Consider the following 24,455-nt stretch of genomic DNA (forward strand, 5'->3'; position numbering starts at 1 on the left):
TTTGAGAAATGGCCTGTAATTCACATGCTAGTATGGGCACCCCGGAATTCAGACATGTGCAAATAACCACTGCTTCTCAACACCTTATCTTATGCCCATTTTGAAAATACAAAGGTTTGGTTGATACCTATTTTTCACTCTTTATATTTCAGCAAATGAATTGCTGTATACCCGGTATAGAATGAAAACCCATTGCAAGGTGCACCTCATTTATTGGCTCTTAGTACCTAGGGATCTTGATGAACCTACAAGTCCTATATATCCTCGCAACCGGAAGAGTCCAGCACACGTAACGGTATATTGCTTTAAAAAATCTGACATTGCAGGAAAAAGTTACAGAGTAAAGCGTGGAGAAAAATGGCTGTTTTTTTTCACCTCACTTTCAATATTTTTTTATTTCAGCTGTTATTTTCTGTAGGAAAACCTTGTAGGATCTACACAAATGACCCCTTGCTGAATTCAGAATTTTGTCTACTTTTTTAGAAATGTTTAGCTTACCGGGATCCAGCGTTGGTTTCACACCCTAACTGGAAGGAGGCTGAAAGCACCAAAAATAGTGAAAATGGGGTATGTCCCAGTAAAATGCCAAAATTGTGTTGAAAAATGTGGTTTTCTGATTCAAGTCTGCCCGTTCCTGAAAGGTGGGAAGATGGTGATTTTAGCACCAGAAACCCTTTTCAGGGAAAAAAACACAAGCCTTCTTCGGCAGCCCTTTTTTCCCATTTTTTTTAAAAAAACGACATTTTCACTGTATTTTGGCTAATTTCTTGGTCTCCTCCAGGGGAAACCACAAACTCTGGGTTCCATTAGAATGCCTAGGATGTTGGAAAAAAAGGACGCAAATTTGGCGTGGATAGCTTATGTGGACAAAAAGTTATGAAGGCCTAAGCGCAAACTACCCCAAATAGCCAAAAAAGGACTCAGCACCGGGGGGGATGGGGAAGGCCCAGCAGCTAAGAGGTTAATGGCCTACCCAGCTTCTGATCATCAACAATTGGATGCATGGGGTTTGGTGAGGTCCGACGTATTAGGGGGAACTGACCGTACTAGACTTTAACAACATTACAGCTATTCTTTATGGAGCACCCATACCACCTGTCATTTTGACAAAGGTGGTTTCTGGGTATGGAGGGCAGCACTGGGCTGGATTGGATGGGATCACAAACTCACCCTAGAAACTCCCCTGTGGAAGGGCAGGTGGCCATCTCAGGTGGCAAAATTGGAGGGCTTTAGGGGATGGGTTTATATTGGGATCATGCTCCTTGCGGATGTCTGGGGTCGAATGTATAATAAATCCTTTCAAGTCCTCTGTGAGGAATTCCAGATGCCCGCCTTCCAGTTCTTCTGCTACTTACAACTTAGACATGCATTTCAAGAATATAAGGGTGACCTGAATAACGTTTCAGAGTATAATCCACTGGAGTGACACTTGCTCATGGGTCCTCTGGGACAAGAAGGGATCTCACAGCCCTTAATATCAAAATCCCCAGACCTATTGAGTCCCTTAAAAATGAAATGGGAGATATGGATGGTAGACCTAGATGAGTCCAACTGATGGGAGGTGTGTATGGCACTCTGGTGCTGGCCATCTCAGCAAGACTCCGACTTATACAGTTCAAATATCTACACCAGGCATATGTTATGCCCCTCCATCTGTGGAAGGTCCGAACGTGTGCGTCCCCAGTCTGTTCCAGATCTCGGAACCTTAAGGGCGATTTCTACCATATGGTGTGGTCCTGCCCCATTAGATATAAGTATCGGGAGACAATCATGTCCACCCTGTCCCACCTGGTGGATACACACATTGAAGTACAGCCCAAGATTGCTTTATTGGGTATCCTGGATAAACTAGGGGGCCTCCTGGGGATAAGACCCTGGTTGGGTTAGGCACACTTGTGGAAAAGAGAAACATAGCCAGGCAATGGAACTCTCTGGCTGCTCCATCCCTGGTGACCTGGACAAATGACATGAACTGATGTGCCAAGATGGAAGAGGCCTTGTACAGAGCAAGGGGATGCCAGTAAATGTCAGAAAGTGTGGAATAAATGGTGGACATAGGATGAGCCTGGAACACCTTAATGTTTTAATTTCTAGCCAGACTAGGGCACAAGTATGAAGAGACATGAGAAGTGTGGGAAGGGCCATATATGTATTACTTTTTGTTGTTTGTAATGAAAATAATAAAATGGTTCTATTTAAAAAAAGAACATACATGTTCAAAATGTGCTGGTCAATATGATGGCTCTAATTGAGCATGCTCATTAGCATTACCATCCTTTCTGGAATGCTTAGATCTGGTCAGCCAATCAGAAAACCTGGAATACTGATTTTAATTACTTTTGTTTGGCTACAAGCTAATTCTAAGCAACAAAACATAAAAATTAACATAAAAGAAGCATGTGCAGCTGACTTTTCTGCTTGTTTTAAAGATTGAAGTTTATTGAAAGGGTACTAATAGCCATACTGCCCCCAAACTGTTGAACTTTAACTGTGTGTTAGTTGCTATTTTCCTTCATGATGCATACTCACCTTCAGCATGGGTCTATTGTTGTCAATTAACAGTAACTAACACCTTCCCGGGTGGATCTTTACATCTGTTAATTCCCTCACCATTGGGAGAAAACACTCAGAGAAAAGCCTGTTGTATGCAAGTCTGAAGAAATTGGTGTAGCAATATTCCTCCTGCCAATTAACATGCAATTCGCAAAGATGTTTAAATATAAAATAAAGCCTCAGATCGAGTGTCCTAAGCCTCTGCTGCTCCTAGTGAGCCTTTTGTATGCTACGTTAAAAGGCAATATAAAAGGCATTATCATGAACTAATTGCCTTTCACCCTGATAATGCACCGTCTTTGGACACATAAGTTGGTTGTCAAGGAATTATCCACTGATAATGGAAGTGAGAACCTGCAAACTATCCTTACAAAAAACAAGCACTGGAGGTTGTTAGACCTGGCATTCTTGGTGTGGTTTTCCCTCTGTTTGCCCTCGGACCTCCTGTTTTGCTGGCTTTAGGATCAGTGGTAAAACGCCTGTGCTCTTTCTATAAAACATGGTAGAACTGACATACTCAATTTGGATATATACTTTATTTGTAAGTGCCTAGTAAAGTGGCACTACCAGAGCCCAGGGCATGTAAATTAAGTGCTACAGGGGGTCTGCAGCACAGCTTGTGCCACCTATCTATTTGGCACTTTAAACATGTCTCAAGTCTGCCATTGCAACCTGTGTGTGCATTTTTTTAAACTGCCATTTCAACCTGGCAAAAGAAACCTTTTGGAGGGCCTAAACCTTCTTTTTAATACATATGTCACCCCTAGGGTAAGCCATGGATAGCCCGGAGTGCTGGGTGCAATGGATTTAAAAAGTAGGACACATACTTTTAAGTTTTACATATCCTGGTAGTCATAAATTCTTACATGTGTTTTTCACTACTGCAAGGCCCACCTCTTCCATAGGATAACTTTGGAGTTACCTTGTTACATTTAATAAACTCTAATTTCCAAATGGGAACCAATAATTTGTTCATGTTTGATGTCTTTGGAATTGTAATGAAAAACCCTAACTTATGGTAAATTCTGATTTTAAATTACTATTTTGAAAATGCCACTTTTAGAAAGTTGACATTTGACACTTTCCTGTCTTAGCCATTTGATGCCTGCAGCCTGTCTCTGGTTCAAATGACTGTGTGTATTTGACAGTTGAGCTTGGATTATTCCTCCTAGACAGCCACACACAGTATGGAGCTTAGATGTGGCTGGATAGGCCATCACTGGCATGGGAGGTAGGAGCTGGGCACAGCCCCAATTACACTTGAATAGTCCATGTCTTGCCTCTACACAAAGGGCTGCATACTCCCTGTAGTTAGTCTGGAGCCAGGGCAAGGAGGGCAGAGCACCTGTACACTTAAAAGGCATGCTTCTAGAAGCCTCTCCCCACTTCAGAGGCACGACTGGATATATATACTGTACTTCAGACACCAACTGTTCAGTACACTTCTGGAACTGTGGATAATCTGCCACAAAGAATGACTGCTGTGCTGCGGAAAGGACTGCCACGCTCTTGGTCTGCTTCTCTGAACCACTGATGCTCTGCTGTGCTGACCTACTGCCCTCTAGCCTGGGTGACAAGGACTAGACCTGCATCTGTTGAACCCTGTACTACCCAGTACCACCAGAGTGACTCCAAGGGCTGGCCTCTTGACTTGAGCCTCGGATATAAGGCTCCAACAACCTTGATCCCAGCACCTGGACTCTGCTGTCTGTGAGTCCATCCTGCCAAGTGGTGACACCACAGTTCTGGACCCTGGGTAGTGGGGTTAAGGTGCTCTGTCTGCCTCTGAATCCAGTGGAAACAACCTCTGCTGCGTACACCCGACTACACAATGCATCCTCGATGCCAGACTTAGCATTGCAAACCCTTTCAAGGGGATCTTTGATGTTGGACCTCGCACTGCAGCCTCACCGGGTCACTGTAGCCGGCTTGTGCTCCATCGCCAACAGTTTGAACTTGTGACTTAGTCCTGGCCAGCATGACCAGATGTCCACAGTCTGTGTGCTCTTTGGTGGTATTGTGACTGAAATCTTTCAAATTGCATATCTCTGGTTCTATTGATTGGATTCATGTTGTTTTGGCCCTGTTTTATTTATTAGAAATATCTCGATTTTTCTAACTTGGAGTGGAATTCTTTTTGTGTGGTGTTTTCTCACTGTATTACTGTTTGAAGTGTTGCACAAATACTTTTCACATTGCCTCTGAATTAAACCTGACTGCTCTGTTCCAAGCTACCAGGGGGTTGAGCACAGAGTATTTTAGGGTTGGCTTGTGCCTCTCTCTGACAAGGATGGAGGTTGACACTTGATCAGGCCTCACACCCCAGTAAACGAGCAATCCACTTTCTCACAGAGGTGTTCCCTGATAGATGGCAGAGAAGGCTTTTTATGATCGTATCCCATAAATCTGTGAAACTTCTGATCCTGCTGCCTCATACTGCAGTGCACATCATTGCAACTAATTCAGTCAGTTGTATCTGTAGGCAAGGAATGCTCACTATTTCCGCGTGGAGCACACCCGGTAAATATATATTTATTGACTATTACCCTTTGAAAAAGTTTACATTCTGGGAGATTCAGTTTGGCAAATGTTGCATTTAACCATGGATCAGAAAGGAGTTTCAAAGCATGTCAATAAATAAAACCATTTTGTAAATTATGATTTATGTGTTGCCTAATCACTTGTGAGAAATCCGCTGTACAAAATGCTTTTTAGAAATATTTGAGAAATATCAACTTCTGTGTGTTTTTAGCAGCAAGATTTAGCTCGAACACAAATCATGCTGGCTATTTATAGGGAGCACATCACAAACGTTATCTTCTCATGGTGTTTAAACAACATATATTTAGAATTCCGTGCTACTCATTTTTTTCAGTCTTAGAATTATGAAAGGCTTAGGAAACCCTCTAAGGATTTAAACCTTAGCCCTGCACATTATAAACAAATTCATATAGCATGCATTTTATCACCTCAGACACTGTTTCTCAAACCTAAATGTACATACTGCTAGCAGAGTGAAACCTTGCTAAGGTGAATGTATTTTTATAACTTTGCCACTTTAGGAGTTTCATAAAGTTCATGTTGACTGGGTCTATAAACGAGAACATATAAATTACTGAAAAATGTGCGATTTGAGCTATAAAAATTTCCCCACAAAAGACTTTTCGCTAAAGAAATCATAACAAAATGTTTAATTTTTAATGAAAAATTCCTTCGTAGGTGAACCAGAATAATGTTGGTTAAACTTTGCTACTTCACGAAGTTGTAAAGTTTTCAACTTTGCACATTTTAGCCTGTGGAATTCTCATTTATACCTATTGTGAATGAAAATTATCCACCCAACGATTCTTGGAAATGCAAGATTACGAATAATGTACAGCGCTTAAAAAGTAGAATGGTTCAGCAATCACAATGGAAAATACATAGCTTTCAGCAGAGTTAATAAAATCTTATGGAGAGAAATAAAGTAAGTACCGACATGTCCAAAACATTTGACATTCCTATATAGCTCTTTTGACATTTTAAAATTATTTGGCAATACCACTTCAGTTGAATAATATTTTTTTCCTGAACGGATACTGAACAAACTATCATAAGTCATTTAATGCAGGAAGGCTCCATATTGAAGCTTTAACTGCAGTTGCTAGGCAGTAATTATCACAAGTTCGCAAGTGTCAAAATCGGTCCTGTATCTCATTCCAAAGACTTGTCTGCATTCAATTTCCCATTTGTGTTACAGATATACCAAATTGTTAATTAGATTGTGAATGCAATTTTCATTTTTCATCCAATTTCATGCAGATAACCATTCGTTTTTTTCCATTGTGCAGATTAGAGATGATAACAAGAGACAGCACCCATGCCTGGTGGAATTCTCCAAACTTCCGGAGCAGGAGCGCAACTACAATTTACAGATGTCCCTGGAGACATTAAAGTAAGTGGTATTTACCTGTCCACCATCGAAGCAACCAATTAGACTTCTAAGTGTAAGAGATCTTTTGATGTTATTAAATATGCATTTTATAACAAAAAATGGCTGATATTTGTAGTACATAATAGGTGAAATGTGTCATTGAACAGACAAAGCTGCAGGCTTCTGAAAAGACAAGGAAAGTCTACTGGCACTCTCATTATATGGAAGGTTGAAACCTTCTTTAGATAAACCATGATAAACCCTACTTGGGTGCAAACAAGGGGCACATTTACCAAGAAATAACGCAGCATAGCCCAGCAGCCAAATTTTACATGCTACATAGTGTGAAAGGGTGAAAGCAGAACACAGCCATATCTAGATAGGTATGATCCTTTATCTCCTACTTAGTACACTTCAGACAGCCTTGTGCCAGGCACACCCTCTTGATCCATAGTGCAAGGGTGTGTGCATGATGGCTACCATAGATTTAGTACTGGAAGGGCACCTACTTTAAACAGCACTGGGTAAAATATAGAAGGTGATATGAGTTGTGATGTGAATGTCGCTCTTTCTCCCATTAGGCAGTCAAAAATTGAAATACTCTTCCTTTGTCTCATCACCAACAATCCACTTTTTGTATGTTCAAACCTAAAAACTTGACTTTTCCAGTAGGTCTAATTGTATTTCCCATGCAGATGTCAATTAGGTTTATCAGTGCCAAGATGGCCTACTTTTGTGATAAGCTGCAATATATCAATAAATAAATAAATAAATCAAAATGGTTGTATTGGTTTATAAAAACCCCAGGTATGTTGTTCTGCCAGTTGAAATAAGGTAAGAGAAGGTCCTCATCATCACCTGGCATGATGAGTAACAGAGGTCCAGGTGTATACAGAAAGGTTGGGTCTGAGGGTTCAATATTTACATCTGGTGCTCATTTTGAAGCAGTCAAAACTTCTAGAGATTTCTCTTAGAAGTGTTTGAAGTTTCATGCCCTAGATCCAAGCTGGCTGCATGAACAATTTGGTGGTGACCAGCCTTTTGTGTGGAGGAAGGGCACATCCTAGTCAGTTCCGAGTGGGGCTGTCCTGACCTCCGCCCCACCATCCTGCAAGTTGCTGGCCCATCCGGGCACAACTAATCCCTCTATTGTGTGGTTGTCTGGGAGGAATAAGCAAAGTCCAACTGCCAACTACACCCAGTCATGTGACCCAAGAACAGGCTGAAGGCACCAAATGGTTAGAAGAAGAAATGCCAACTTTCTAAAGGTGCCATTTTCAAAATTGTAATTTAAAATCTGACTTTACCATTAAAGAGGATTTTAATTGCAGTTTCTCAGACACCAAACATGTTATTCTTATTCAAATTGAAAGTTATCACAATATATGTCATAAGGTAACTCAATGTTACCCAATATGGGGGAGGCAGGCCTTGCAGTAGTGAAAAATGAACATGTAAAATTTACAAGTACATGTTCAACTTTTTAAATACACTGCATGCTGCCCTATGGGCTGTTAAGGGCCTACTGTAGAGGTAGCTTATATGTATTAAAAGGAAGGATTAGGATTGGAAAAGGTTTATTTTGCCAGGTCACATGACAGCTTAAACTACACACACAGGCAGCAATGGCAGGCCTGAGACATGTTTAAAAGGCTTTTTAAGTGGAGGGTGCAATAAGCGCTGCAGTCCCACTAGAAACCTTTAATTCACAAGTCCTGGGTACATTTAGTACCACTTTACTGGGGACTTGCAAGTAACTTACAAGTAAATTAAATGTGCCAATTGGGTGTAAACCTATTTTCCCCAAGTTTAAAGGAGAAAGCAAAAGCACATTAGCACAGGTTAGCAGTGGCGAAGTGTGCGGCATCCTAGAAGCCAGCAAAAACATTTCACAAATCTAAAGGGTGAAAGCAAAAAAGTTTGCAGATGTCCCTGCAGAATGGGCTAAGTCCTTCACATTTTTTTAAGGCAAGGAACAGCTCTCATTTGTCTTTGATAATCAATCCTGGCTACACCCATTGCTTAGGTTAAAGACTGCAAGAGGAATGTGTGTGATGTCACAGATCGGTACACTAAATTATAAATGATCAACTAGTAAATCAAGGCGATTCATGATTGTAAAGAGTAACTAAGTAATAAACACTGTCACGAGGGAAGCCAGTGCCTACAGCGCACACAGGTGCACATCCCATCTTCGGTTGGGCCAGGAGGGAGAGTGATGACCTCAGCCTGCAGAGGTCACAACCTTCAGGTGGAAGTGATATCACATATGTTCGGAGAAGCAAGCATGAGCCAACCTTTAACTCAATTACAAACTAATTGGAATTAAACAAAAAATAGAAGAGACCCAGGAAAAAAGCACGAACAAGCATATCAAGTCAGAAGGTTGTATATGAGCATATGAAACACAAAATATAGCACCATAAAAATATTGTGTCCAGAATATCTAGTATCAAAATATTGTGAATGTAAGTATATATACCTATGGAGAGATTTACCATTATTAGCTACACATCTACATACGTTGAATGTGTATATCACCGAGGTTCAATTGCGGAGTTAAGAATAATAAACATACACTTATTTAAATACATTGAACTTCCCTATATTTTGTTATTCATAGTAATTTTCACAATATTTTGTATGTCGTTGTTGAAATCTCGAAATTCTGACAGAAAAGCACTTGTTACTCCTTCATACATTTTACACCTTTCTTGAAACGCGGAATACAGATGCAACCAGAGTAAATAAAAACACCTGCACACATACAGTAGCTTTGTGTGTGTGTGTGTGTGAGAGAGAGAGAGTGTGTGTGTGTGAGTGACAGAGAGAGAGAGAGAGAGAGAGAGAGAGAGAGAGAGAGAGAAATACTTTGATGAAACCATAAAACGATATGGTACATTGACTGGAGGATGACTCATACTGGAGCACATGTAAAATGTTATTCACTTTCTAAATTATACCCTAAAGCCCTTGCTAGTACACTGTAAATATCTTCACATTTGACTTATTTTGTGATTGCAACACGGAACAGCTGTTTCTAACATCCGGGAACAGATTCGTACTCCTAATTGCAGCCTGTGCTGCTTGGCTGACACAGATTTGATGGCAGCCACGCAGATAAGTAATACAGGAATAGCTAAATCCTCTAGATGGGAAAGTCTTACATCGCAGGTTTATCTGGCTGAGATGCGATATCCATAAAGTTGCTGGTTTTAGTTCTAGTGCATTAACAGCAGTGATTAAAGTTGATCCATATCAGAGGTTGGTGCATGGAAAGGTGCAATAAATTTGCAGTAATGTCACCGTGTACAGTCTATAAAGACGCAATATCTATCCAAAGAATACCGGTATTTAGGTGGGTGCATCATATGAATAACGTTTATTCCCTATCTCAGTCAGCTACTTTTCAGGTTGACGTGCCTAGGGTTGCTGGCAAAGATGGAAGGTGCCCTGGTGAATGTGGAAGAAAAAGTGACATTTATTTACGGATACCTATTATACCGGATGTTTTAAGGGCTGCAGTTGGGAGCCGTTTGCCTCGGTCTTGGTCCAAAGCTATTAGTGCCCCAATATTTTTTCTTATGGCCTCCACTGTTAAAATCGTGTGACGAATTCCGCTGGTGTGCTTGGGAGTTTGTGCTGAGCAGAATTGTATTTTAGCAGATCTCTAATATGATTTTTTGGCAAGAACCTGAGACTGTAGAACAGTGCCTGAATCTGTTCTTGCTCACATGATGACAAAGAAAGGCTCCATACACTGTGTATTTATGGATCCGAGCTGTGCCACTGGTTGCGTAAATCATTCAAAACTGTAATTTATTATGATATCAATGGTGGTGGGGATCCAATAGTCTGCCTTTTAAGGCAAGTGCATTCTGATGTTTCAACAAAGGTTCATTTTGGTCCTAACGGGGAGTACTCTGATTCTTTTAATATCAATACGGGATTCTCCTAGTGTTGTGTACTGGGACCCTTTCTTCTTACCTTTTACTTTAATGGCCTAGAGAATTTCTTAATAGCAAAAGGACAGAACATCTACTCAAATCCCAATATATCATTCTTTCTACTCTAGTCCAAGAGGCCCTCAATAAACTTATACATCATAATCATTCTTCTCTTGCATCATCTCCACACCCGATTGTAACTTCTAATTATCCTAGGGCAGCTGGAATTTATAAACTTTTAAGAACGACTGTTTCACCTAGACTCAAATCACCTATTGAGACATTGTGGGAATCAGATCTTGGTGTTGTTTGGCCAACTTCTTTATGGGATAGAATATGGTATAAGATACATTCCACTGCACGCACTGCAAGCCTCACACAGACCCTATATTTGTTTTATAATAGACTTTTCTACACTCCTGTACGCCTTTACAAACTCAAACTTGCACAAAATGACAATTGTTGGCGCTGCCACACTCAGCAGGGTACTGACTTTCACATGTTTTTTTCCTGTCCATCCCTATCTACTTTTTGGTCCTCAATATGGTCTCGCATTTCAGCAATAGCTCAGATCTCCTTACCAATGTCATATGAATTACTGTTTTTGGGTGGCATACACGATATCTGGAGTTCATTCAGGCCTCTTGGAAAATTAGTGAACCTTTTGCTTTCTATTGCAATCTCTATTATTACTTCTAACTGGAAATCTTCGGAGAACATTACTCTCAGACAGTGGTGGAGTTATGTATGTTATCATCATAGACTTGACAGCTACAAGCATGATTCAACATGAACTTTCTTCACACGTCATCAGCTATGGTTGCCACTAAATAACTATCTCTCACGCACTGCAAAGGAAATTGATTTTTATCCTTCTTTTAAAAAAAAGTAAATATATTTCCTGTTTTTCTTCTTATATATACTTATTTCATCTTACATTCGCTGTCACTTGATTCTCTTTTCTATCCCTATAGCTCTTTTCCCTCTCCCTCTCTCTTTCTTCTTTCTTTATTCAAACTTGGAGTCTTTGATACTATATTGCTGTATATGCCTAATTCATGTACATGTTGAATATGCATTTATAAGTACAATATTCCTTATGCATATATATTCACAACTGCATATCTCTGTCCTGGCAATGTTAAGTTAATGTTCTTGTATTTGACTCAATAAAAAACATCTTTAAAAAAAAAAAAAAGGACAGAACATGCCGCCGTTGGGCACATGCTCAAACCCAGTTCTGCTTTACTTGGCTGATGCAGTCTTGATGGCAAGAACTGTCAATGGCTTGCAGAAAATATTTCATGCATTTGCTTTATGTACCGTTTGGATCTGATGACAAACTTAATGAAATCTTTCCCTTTGATTTGTTGGCCCACATTGGTAAAAATACCTATTATTTGACGTGTGGAACAATGGATGGGAATGTTTAGACTTTTACCTACTTAGAGATACCCTTATATTCTGCTCTTAGTTGGGGCATTTTTGTACTATTAGGAACCTAGAGTTTGTCACACGCTAAAAGCTATTTTTAGGTTTGCAGCTAAATCAAGTGTTAAACCTGTAAGAGATATAATACATGTTTATCTGTGACCACTTTAGGTTCAGGTTTTTGGGGATACGTGGACATACGTAGTTTGCAAAAGCCTAAAATATCTTCATAAGAAGGTTGGTGGGTGTCTCACAAAAGTTGCTCTACCTGTATTGTCCCATCTGGAAGACCTAATTAAAATACATCCTTTACTGCTGTGGGTTACAATCTATGCAAAGCCAGAAGCCAGTTTTACAAGACTGATAATTTGTGACTGTCTTTAAGCAATGTGCCAAGTATTCCCTGGATTTCTTTTATTAAAAACGTATGTGGCCAGTTAGGTGCCCCTAAATTCTTTCATAACCTTGAGTCTATCAATGCCTCTCCTAAGGCTACTCTTAAACATCTATTCTTTAACCATTTTGAGGATGTAAAGGCTGCTGGAGACTAGTGTAAACCTTCAGTTACAGCGCATTCTATTTTAGTGACCTCGGCCTTTATGGAACCTTATATCTCTTTTGTGATCAATTTGATCTTACTAGTTTTCATTTAAATCTTGTTCATCTCCTTGTTTCATTCCTAAAGTATGGCTCTTGATTTCTGAAGATTCTGTGTTGCCCGAGTGATAATCATTCATTTTTTGCAAATTATACTTAGTTCTTAGGAAACGGGATATGTTTCCGATACTTTGCACTTTAAACATGAGGCAATGTAGACTTTCACTAGTCTTTTTCCAGCGACTGACCTCGGAGGTCATCTGACTGGCCATTGTTAACTTGGTACAGTGTATACTCAGAATTAGAAAGAGTTTATTAAGAGAGCGTATCTCATTCAAGAACAAACCCACAATGGTACATGTCTGAAGATGAATCCATTTTAAGATGGAAAGTCTTGCCTTTAACTTCCTCCAGCCTACCCCAGAGAAAAACGGTTCTCTGCGGCAGGACCAAAGCATTGAATAAACTTCCAAATAATCTAAGCACTGTATGTAGTGCTTAATTTGTAAATAAAAAGGTGCCTGTGCCCAAAGCCCTCCTCTTAAACCTGCGGCTGCTGCAATTAATTGTGTGAACACTGAATACTGAGGCGGCGTAATCCTGAAGCCATCTCGGGCCTCTTCAATCCATATAAAGCCACTACCTGCCCCTTCAGCTCACTCTTGCAGCTTTCTAATTTCTCCCTTTGTGACACTTTTTCGTTTTTCCCTTCCTCAGTCTTTCCCATATGTGTCTTTTGCTCGCAGAAAATGCTTGAGGCAGAAGAATAAGCCCCGGCCCTCAGAAATAAGTGCCGGTGCTCAGCACCGGAAACAACAAGCTCAAATTAAGCACAGACTATATGTGCATTTGACCACTGTACAAAATTAAGGCAAACTCACCTCTTTCACTAATCTCATTGTAAGCTACACTTATGAGTCTATAAGGCAATGACCAGCACCTAGATTTTCTTAAGGATATGAGGCACTAAATACATTTATTAATTAGTAGTAGTAGTAATCATGAGATCTTTTTTAAAGGCAAAGCATCTCCACTATGAAAACAAAGTGCCCTTTTTGACAGAGCACAACCGTGCCTATAGTTTAATGAAAGTTTGAAAGAACAAATGAATACAACACTGAATGAACCATCAGGCCCACAAGTAAACAGATGAATAAAAATATGAATGAAGTAAATGCATATATGACTCAGTTCTGAGAATCGTTTCTTTATGTTTTATGGTTCGGAGTCCAGGCTGGATGGAGAATTAGTTTTACTCTTTTTCTGAAGACCTGTGAATGCCTTCTGTTGAGTAAATCGAGAAAACATTTTCCATAGCCAGGGTAAATGGACTGCAAAGTGTTTCTCTCTTTCTGAATTGGAACAAGTTCAGGGAATCTGGAACAAGTTTTATTCAAATGGGCTCAGGAGGTGGAGGGACTTGTCATATTTTGTTTTCGGGGTGTTTCGTTGCTTCTATAGGCAGAGGGGCTTGCGGACTGTTGTTGAGAAGCCAGTGTGGTGTTTTTAAGGTACATGAGGCCGAGCTCTGGCCATTAGATCGCTTGAAGTCAAGTGTGATGTTTTGGCAGGCCATGGTACACAGTGCTGTTATAGTCAAATTGGGAAGTGCTTTTGTTTTCTGCTACCACCGATCTGTCCGGAGAGGCGACTAAATGAGAGCTATGTAAGAGAAGGCAGTGGTAGTTGCATTTTACATGTCTTGTGAGGCACAGTATTGCACGGTGTGTTATAAAAGCAAACTCACTTGTGTTGTAAATGCAGACTCACTAATGAAAAGCATGCTGCAGCAATGGCGGCTGGCATTATGCTGAAGCTTAAGCATGGCATGCTTTCAATGTCCATTACGCCTAATGCATGCTGGAACATAAACAGCCTGTTCCCCTTTTGTGTTTTCTTTTTTCCTATGTGATTTATAACAGGAGGCATGAACATAAAATCACCAAAATGCTAGGGGTAGCAAAATTTACATCACACACCCATTTTGACCTTTGGTTCCACTCACACACACATACTTACACATACACCCATTCACAGTTACACACACACGCTGGATGAATGAATGCAGTCTGGTTTGCGTTGCTGGATTCTGTCAACGAGCCTTGGCACACGCAAAGCATGTAGTTAGCGGAAAATGGCACTGTCCAGGACCAGGAGGGACCTGGTGGACTCTACTCAGGAGGATGAGTGAGAGGAGGCTCTCAGCAACTCAGAGAGCCCTCAGAAGACAGGAGTCCCACATCTCGTGGACATAGACGGTGCAAAAGGAGGCTCACGCAGCACTACGCAAAGGGATCCCACGCCCGGAGAACCACTCAGGAAGCTGTGCGTCGCAGGATAGAGTGCTGTGGGCTGGAGCTGCACGGTGCACAAAGAACTTTGTGGGAGGATGCCAACAAGCCTTTGCAACTGCAAACCACGCGGTGCACCGAGGTACTGTCTTGCATGGGGACAACCTTTTACCTCCACCACAGTTGGAAAGGTGGGCATCAGGACTGTTGGGACCACTTCAGTCCACCACCGTGATGCTGGATCTAGGCACTTCTTCAGGAGAGGGGACCCACGCCACCAGTCCTCACTGCAGAGGTGTGCCTGCTGAAGCAGGCAAGTGACTCCTTCACTTCAAGGGAGATTCCTTTGCTATTCTGGTGCAGGCTGAAGACAGGCAGTCCTCGGAGGATGCATGACCTGGAAACAGTTGCAGTTGTTGGCAGGAGCTAAAGATACAATGTTTCAGAAGTCATCTTTGCTTCTTTGTTGCAGTTTGTAGAGTTCCTGGAGGGTCCAGATGCAGTTTCTTTGGTAAGAAGGTGAAGTAAAGGATGCAGAGGATTTCTGCTGGAGTCTTGCACTCCGAATCTGAAGTACAACCCAAGAGAGAGATCTTATATAGCCCTGAAAGGGGGATTGATCAGCTACACAGGTAAGCACCTATCCGGTTAGGGCTCTGACATCACCTGCTGGCACTAGCCACTCAGATGCTCCAGTAGTTCCCTGCCATCTTGGAATCCAAGATGACAAAACCCAGGGACCCTCTGGATGAGCTCTGAGCACCTCCCCTGGGGTGGTGATGGACAGGGGAGTGGTCACTCCCCTTTCCTTTGTCCAGTTTCATGCTAGAGCAGGGACTGGAGGTCCCTGAACTGGTGTAGACTGGATTATGCAAGGAGGGCACCATCTATGCCCTTCAAAGCATTTCCAGAGGCTCTGGGAGGCTACTCCTCCCATGCCTGTAACACCTATTTCTAAGGGAGAGGGTGTAACACCCCTCTCCCAAAGGAAATTCTTTGTTCTGCCTTACTGGGCTTGAACTGCTTTAGCGGCAGGAAGGCAGAAACCTGTCTGTGAGGTGGCAGCAGCTGGGGCTGCATGGCCAAAAAGCAGAAGGCTGTAATGGCAGTACTGGGGTCCTCTAAGGAGCCCCCAAAGTGCATGGAATCATACAACTAATGCTTGCAAAAGCCTTGGGGTATGATTTCAACATGTTTGATACCAAACATGGCCATAAGCTGAACATAGGTAGTGACCTATGTCCAGTGCATGCGTAAAATGGCATCACCGCACTCACAAACTCTGGGAAAATGGCCCTGGAGGTTGTAGGGGCACCTCTGCTAGTGCAGGGGTGCCCTCACACACAGGTACTCTGCACCCAGGCTTCAGGACTGGAAGGCCTGCAATATGGGTGACTTATAAGTGACCTGGTGCAGTGTAAATGGCAGTGAAAGGATGCATGCATCATTTCACGCAGGCTGCAATGGCAGTCCTGTAGAAGCCTTTGCATTGGCTCCCTATTGGTGGCAAAAGAAATGCTGCAGCCCATAGAGATCCCCTGGATCCCCAATGCCCTGTGTACCTAGTTATCATAACTTACCATGACTTATAAGGGGGCCCAGTATGCCAATTGTGGGTGAAATACTGGGTTACCAGTATGCAGTGACAAACTTTAGAGGAGAGCAAGCATAATCACTGGGGTCCTGGTTAGTGGGATCCCAGTCAACACAATCAAACACACTGACATCAGGCAGAAATTGGGGGTAACATTCCAAAAAGAGGGTACCTTCCTACAGCGCACAAAATAAATTTAAAAGCAATATTTTTTGCTTATCTCAGCTGTGAGGGACGGTCTAATTCAGCTAATTGTACCCAATTTTTTATTGCACTAATAGTGACTAATTATGCATTGTTCACTATTAGTATGAGAAAAAAATGAGGGAAAACAAAGAGAACAACATCCATAACAACGTGCTACCACTGTATTTCTGGCACTGCTTTTGTCATCTCTGAAGCCAAGGGTCGCAAAGACAGTGCCAGGGGTCGAAAGGGGCAAGCCAGGGGTCACAGCTGCGACCCCTAAATGACTCAGTGTCAAGGAACGTTTCACACATATTGGTTTCATATTTAATGGATTCTAACCTTACCGGGAAAACGTTGGACGTATGGTCTCGCCTGCCCTCTGTGGAGAAGATCGTTCGTTTTGAATAGGTTTAGTTTCCGTGAAATGTTTGACATTCAATTTTCAAGTTCAGAGGAAGGATTTTAGTTTTTCTATGTCTTTTAGAGGCGACACTGAAATATCATTAATCTGCGTTGGCATACTGGCACATTCATAGTTTATATGATTGTAATGATTCCAGGGGTTCAAAACAGAGGTTCAATACGTTGTTGACAGTGTTTGAATGTGAGGGACTCTTCCTTTCAGTGGAAATGTGGGCGAGTATATTTTTTCAACTGGGTTATCCGAGTTCATCTTGTTTTTGAATAGTCAGAAAGAATAGCATGTGTTTAATACGTCGCCTCCAGCCTCCATGCCACTGACAGTGATGATAAGATTATTTAAGTTATTCCATATTTATTACTCACTTTACTGAAATTGCCACACGTAGGACTTCTTGGAGTGTATTTCATGACAATTTTCCAAATTGTTAATATTCTCATTCGAACTGTTGAAAAAAATATCAAACCTTTGTAACTACTTCTGATTTCAATCTCTGGTTTTTCCCTTGTATACAAATATGGGCATTAAATATTTTTCAATAAACTTGGTGACTTTGGAAAGTGCAAACTGTTACAAGGAAATGTATAAAAGGTCTAATATTATCATTCCTTCTAAATCGTTAGTTTCTTACTGTGTTCTGTAGCAGTAGGTCAAAATGTAGTAGGACGGGACGTCACAATCAGCAGTGTATCTTCAGATCCTAATCAGTGTACATCAATTATATTTTTTAATTTTTTAGACTTTTTTTTCAGTATTTGTAATAGCACTTAAGCTAATAATGTTTAAATGGTGAGTGGCATTTGCAGAAGAAAATGGGGAATTGTTAGACTTTTTATCCTTGGCGTGGTTTTTGTTACTCTGGGCACTTTACCACTGCTAACCAGTGCTAAAGTGCAAGTGCTCCTTTACAAAATGTGTATGTCCCTAGTAAAGTGCACTGGAGGTGCCAGGGCCTGTAAATCAAATGCTACTAGTGGGCCTGCAGCGCTGGTTGTGCCACCCACATAAGTAGCTTTGTAATCATGTCTCAGACCTGCCATTGCAGTGTCTGTGTGTGCAGTTTTGAACTGTAAATTCGACTTGGCAAGTGTACCCACTTGCCAGGCCTAAACCTTCCCATTTCTTAACTGTAAGGCACCCCTAATATAGGCCCTAGGTAGCCCCAAGGGAAGGGTGCAATGTATGGTTAAGGTAGGACATATGGTAATGTGGTTTATGTGTCCTGACAGTGAAATATTGCTAAATTTGTTTTTCACTGTTGCAAGGCCTGTCCCTCTCACAGGTTAACGTGGGGGTTACCTTTAAATCTGATTAAAGTGTAGATTCCCTTTGGGAGCGGATGGACATGTGGAGTTTGGGGTCTCTGAGCGCACAATTTAAAAATACATCTTTTAGTAAAGTTTATTTTAAGATTGTGTGTTTGAAAATGCCACTTTTGGAAAGTGAGCATTTTCTTGCTTATACCATTTCTGGACTCTGTCTGTTTGTGGATTCCCTGTCTGGGTCAGCTTGACAGTTGGGCTGGTTGCACCTCACACTAGACAGACACAAAGGGAGCTGGGGTGTAGCCTCCATATCCTGATGAGCCATCTGTGCTAGGAGGGAGGGAAGGAGTGGTCACTCACACCTGAAAGGGCTGTGTCTGCCCTCACACAATGCAGTCTCCAACCCCCTGGTGAGTGTCTGGGGCCTGGCCTGGGCAAGGCAGGATTTAACATTCAAAAGAGACTTTACTTTGAAGTAGGCCTACTTCAAAGGAGAAATTGGGTATAAGAAGGGTACCCAAAATCACAGACTTTAGAAACACTTCTGGAAACAAGAGGAACCTCTGCCTGGAGAAGAGCTGAAGAGCTGAGGTAGAAGAGCTGCCCTACCTGTGACTGTGCTTTGTGGAGCTATCCTGCAGTTGCTGATTCTGCCAGAGTAAGAGGGAAAAGACTGGACTTTGTGTGCCTTCCATCTTGAGAAGAACTCTCCAAGGGCTTGATTTAGAGCTTACCTCCTGTTGTTTGAGTCTCAGGGACAGCAAAGACTTCTATCTGCCAGCACCTGGAGTCTCTGGAGAGACTCCTACTCTGCCCTGTGGTGCCCATCCAGTTCCTGGGACCCTGAAAGGAGAAGCTGGCAGCCTAAAAAAAGGAAATCCACGCACAGAGCGCTGTGGGGGAAAAAGATTGACGAAACTCCGATCTGCGGCTGAAGAAACGACGCGCCGCCGGCTCCGTGGCTGAAAATCGACGCTCGCCGGAAATGCGACCGGAGAATCGACGCACGGAGCAGGAGAAACGACACGCAGCATCGCTGACGGAGGCTGGGAGATTGCAACCCGCACCGCATGGTTTTCGGATCATCGTGTGGCTGGATTTCCGACGCAAGTACTGCTGGGCATATAAAAACAACGCAAGGGCTGCCTGGGCCCGAGAGTGCTGACCGGATCGACGCATCGCTCTCCTGTGGAGAGAAGAAACGATGTGCCCCGACCCAACGAAAGGAGAAACACCGCAAGGTCCCGCTCGTGAGTGGAATTGACACATCGCAAGCCCTTTTTGACGCACACTCGCCCGTGCGGGGTTATTTTTGACGCACTCAAGGTACTTTTTCACGCTAACAGTGTTAGTGTGTGTTTAAAACTACTTAAAGACTCTTTTTGCATTTTTATTAATAACTTGACTTGTGTATGTGGATTTTTTGTCGTTTTGGTCTTGTTTAGATAAATATTTCCTATTTTTCTAAACCTGTGTTGTGTCAATTTGTAGAGTTTCCATTAAGTTACTGTGTGTGTTGGTACAAATACTTTACACCTAGCACTCTGAAGTTAGGCCTACTGCTCTGCTAAGCTGCCAAGGGGGTAAGCAGGGGTTAGCTGAGGGTGATTCTCTTTTACCCTTACTAGAGTGAAAGTCCTTGCTTGAACTGTCATGCAAAGACCCCATTTCTAACAGGAATATTTATGAGCCCATTTCGCCACTGGAGCATCACTTTTTTGTGATGCTCAGGCGGTGCAAACTACAAAATCATACCTATGAGGCCACGCAAAGCTATTTTATGTGGCTTTGAATGGCCTTATAGATATGGAGTAAGGCAAGGCAGCGCAATTTGCTTTGTTGATTTACTCTGTGCTCGAGAAGTATTCCATGGGCGTTGCAATGGGAGTTCTGTAGTACACATGGAAAGAGGAAAACGCCTCTCACAATTGTTTTGGGGCAGGCAGTTGCCCCTTCCTGCACAAAAATAATCTTTCAGACGCTAGGCTGCCGCATTTGTGCCAACACAGGGGGAAAGGACAAAGATGCACTGTACTGCGTAAATACGGTGTAATCCTACCTTTTCACTTTGGCTTAGGGCAGCGCAGCAAGGTGACTTGCTGCGATGCCCTTCACCAAATCCCCATAAATGAGGGCCTATATTTACTACACGTACAATAAAAGGTCAGCGAACAAGGATTCATCTGCGTCACTGCAATCTTTGCCACTAGCTTTCCACTGCCTCACTTTCATCTATCTCGTTTCTGTTTTGCAACACTTAAAATTAAACATAATGATGTCTGAAAATACTTGCCTGACTTCTTCTTCATTTACATTATTAGGACACTTCTTGCGCTCGGCTGTCACGTGGGCATCGCTGATGAACATGCCGAAGAAAAACTGAAAAAAATCAAGCTCCCCAAAAAGTAAGTACTGAAATAACCCAGCCCTGTCTATAGGGATGTTAAGACCCTTTTTTATTTCAACAGCACACCAAGACTGCAATGACTGTAAAATGGGTACTTTCAGCTACAGCTTGCAATAGAAATACTAACTTGCCATAAAATTCTAAATAAAATTTTCCTTTATTCGAATAGAGTGCAATAGGTATGTTCTCCCTTCACTCCTGAGGCTAGTTTGGTGATAGCGGCTAAGAGTACAAAAGTAGTCTCTTTTTTGTACAAAAACATTTTAGGCACTAAGCCACACAAACTCGACCTACAGGCCACTGATGGCTAAGCATACCTTTTGGGTTGTCTATCTTCTCCCTGCCACTCTGGAGCTATTTCATCATTTGATCTTCTTCGGTTTGAAATTATCCTTGGAAGCAGAGGCCTAAGCCATAATGACGTCAGAGAATTACTAGGTCTGCATTTTACCTCAATACTGTCCATTCCTTTCTGGCCTAGCAGTGGAGGCTACGCGGCTCATTTTAGAGCAGGGTCAGGACTGATTTGCTCATGGCTGTTTCCCTTCTGTAATTTACTAGTTCTGAAATTAATGGAATGAAATGCTGTCCAGAGGGCGTCCCAATGTTTAGGACTGATACAAGCGTTTCCATCAATCACGTTTTTTTCTCTTTTAATGAGTTTCCTTAGGTCGAGGTGGTCTAAAGAGGCTGATTTGGGTGGCAGTGTACAAGGGTCTTTGGAACAGCAGTCTAAGTTACTCCATGGGAATATTAAGGGGTGTTGCAGTTATATACTGAGGCCTTTTGGCAGAGCTATTTACAAGCACAACTATCAGCAGACTAGCAGTTGTTGTAGGTCAGTATTGAGGTTCATCAATAGATCTGTGAGTTTCTGGTATTAAAATAGCAAGGGAGCTGCCTGTGAGGACTGCAACACACTTTACAAGAGCTATTGGTCGAGGAGAATATTTTAATAGCAGTGGGTGCTGTATATCTGGCTTAAAGTGGATTAGGCAGAGCTGTTGTTTCTGGGTCTTAGTAGTAGTTGGGTGATGCTGCAGTTTGGGATTGGTGTCTTTTAAAAGAGGTTTATAGATACTTGGTAGAGCTATGTGTGGAATAGAACATAGCACTTAGGGTCAGGATTGAGGTCAGTGCTTAATTTGAGCCAGTGGTTATAGGTGTGACCCACAGCACTCATTTTTGGGGACTGGCACTTTTTATTCCTTAACAAAATATTTGAACTAGAGTCACATACTTGGAAGATTTTGCCTTGTGGTTAGGATAGTAGTCTGTAGTGTATTTGAAAACATTAAGAGGCATATTTACAAGCCTTGCTGATGCATCACTTTTTTTGACGCTCCAACGGCATAGAGTGCAGACCCATATCTACTAGGCCACCTAAAGTCACTTTCAGTGGCACTATACGGCCTCATTGATATGGTGTAAGGCAATGCAACACAAGTCTCTTACACGGTGTCGGGGATCATTCCATTGGCGTTGCAGTGGTTTTTCCATACAACACCCATGAGTTTTGACACATTCCCTGATTTACAAGGCAATGTGAACTGGAGAATGCATTAAGATCTTATGCCTCCCCAGGGCAGGCACAGATAGAAGAAATATATTTATTTCTCCTCGTTTTTCCTCTTTCTATGTGTGCTGCAAAAGGAAAACGCCTCAGTGGATTGTTTTTTTACAGGAAAGTGCCCCTTTCTGCAGAAAAACAATCCTGCTTTCAACGCAGGCACCCTTGCAACAAGGTATAATGGTGCCTGCATTGGCGCTAGGCAACAAATTGTGTGCCTGCACAGGGGGAAAGGACAGAAATGCACTGCATTTCATAAATATGGTCACCGTGGTGTAAGGCAGCAGAGCAAGGCCACTTGCTGCAATGCTCTGCACCATTTTATTGTAAATATATATGCCCCTAGAAGTCCTTCAAGGTAGTTCAAATCTGGGCAATATGATACAGCATTTAAAATATATATGTAAAGCTGCTTGAAGGAAATCTCCCCCTCACAGAGCAGTACAGTGTCCTACCAGTAAGGGGAGCTGAGAACCCACTAAGGTGGGAGGTACTTGTCTTGATGTTATGAACGAACAGGTTGGACAAATCCTACAGGGCAGCATAGCTTTTTTATATCATTATTATGAGCTTTTTGGTGAGGGCCAGCCTCTGCAGAACAGAAGTGTTTGTTTGTATCCACAATTCCTAATTCCCAGTATAGACGTGACAGAAAGACTGCCTCCAGTATAGAAGTATGAATAGCAGACAGACGTTTCTCTTAAGGCAAAATAGATAATAGATTGCTGCCTTCAAGCTGTACCCAATTGACACAGGAAAAGGCAGTCTTTCTTCTGTGTTTACAGCTGAGTTTGGAAGTGGGCCTGCTCCTGCAATGCTTCTAATATTTCTGAGTATTAGAAGCATACCTCCGGGAATAGGACCAATCATTCCCTTGATGTGAAAAATATATATTTTAGGATATGGCCAGCAGAAGGAGGTGTCCAGCTTTGAATGACTCAGGTTTGAATCACAGAGAGTCCACTCTGCCATTCATCTACCATGTTCACTAAAGTGAGTAACTTCAACTGGACAATTGCAACAGCTAATAACATTGCTAAGGACCTGCAAACATGTCGAATAGCAGATGTAATTGCTCCTTTTCAGCCTCCTACCAGGTACAAGTGCTGCACTGTATGACAGATGAGCGGAACCCATCCATTCAATGTCCCCTTTTCCATAAACATGATAACCTACATATAGCGCCATTTGATATATTTTGTATATTCATCCTGGCACTTATCTTCTTTCTAATGGCTGTCTTTCTCTGTTAACATAAGAATTATCTAATGAACCGTAGTAGGTTTAGTATACAAAAGCAATTTTCTTATCACAAAATAAGCCACAAAGTTTATTTAAATCCCCACTGACCTTTCCCAACAACAAACTGTTCTTGAAGAATTGATCTATGTCTTATTGAAAGCTAATGGACTGCAACTTCTAATTGGTTTCGCTAATGAAATATATTGGTGGCTGACATTAAAAGCGAAATAAATGGGGCTTCTGAATTATAGTGCCAGTAGAGCAGACTTTGGAAGAAATGTACCAGTGAAACAGATGTACTTTCTAAGCTAAAAGGTGCTTGATCTGTGAATTGCAATGAAAGGAGGTTGTATATGTTTTTGTTAGATTATAATTAGAGTCACTACAATTATACAGTAGTGGGATGGGCAACAAGGTTGGCTAAAATATGCGCCAAAGAATCGACAAGTTATGGAACAATATGGAGTGCATTCCGGAAGCAGTTTAATTTGGCTATTTTGTTATTTTATCACACATTGGGGTCTCAGTGGTGTGCAAAATTCAAAGATTTGTAAAAAAAGTATACATATCACTAGATCATATTGAAAACTATACTGATTCACCAGATCAAATTGAACAAACATTTAATGATTCTGACGTAAATGAAAGCGAAAAAACAGCAATTTATTAACAGCACTTAAAGTTATAAAGCATCCCTTTTTTTCTGAGCTTTAGCCTTCTGTCAGTCTTGGCTTGACGGCGCCCATGCTTTTGGGCTGCAACAAGCTCCTCTTCGCATTTAGACACAACTTTTCTGATCATCAGTTTATATATTATATATGTACGATGTAAGTGTTTCAATACGAGGCATGATTCAATATGTGAGACTTAAAAGACAGAAATAAAATGTTAGGGAATTTTCTGTACTCCTGGTGCCCTCTTAAAATAAATACCCTCTGTGGAGTGCATAGTCTGTGTTGTAACAATAACTTGTACGAATAATGTCCAATACATCGCCTCAACATTTAAGCAGTCATTATTTCCATCCGGTTTGAC

The 24,455-nt window shown here is 41.7% G+C and overlaps 1 protein-coding gene across 1 annotated transcript in view; it reads left to right on the forward strand.

Annotated features, from left to right (window-relative positions):
- Positions 1–24,455, forward strand: part of RYR2 (ryanodine receptor 2) — a 2,714,825-nt gene that overhangs the window by 1,285,172 nt on the left and 1,405,198 nt on the right. Inside the window, exons 23-24 of the mRNA XM_069234403.1 lie at positions 6,384–6,487; positions 20,523–20,606. Coding sequence (XP_069090504.1) covers positions 6,384–6,487; positions 20,523–20,606 — 188 coding nt within the window. The remainder of the gene's footprint in view (positions 1–6,383; positions 6,488–20,522; positions 20,607–24,455) is intronic.

This window comes from Pleurodeles waltl, chromosome 5, assembly GCF_031143425.1.
Source record: "Pleurodeles waltl isolate 20211129_DDA chromosome 5, aPleWal1.hap1.20221129, whole genome shotgun sequence".
NCBI lineage: Eukaryota > Metazoa > Chordata > Amphibia > Caudata > Salamandridae > Pleurodeles > Pleurodeles waltl.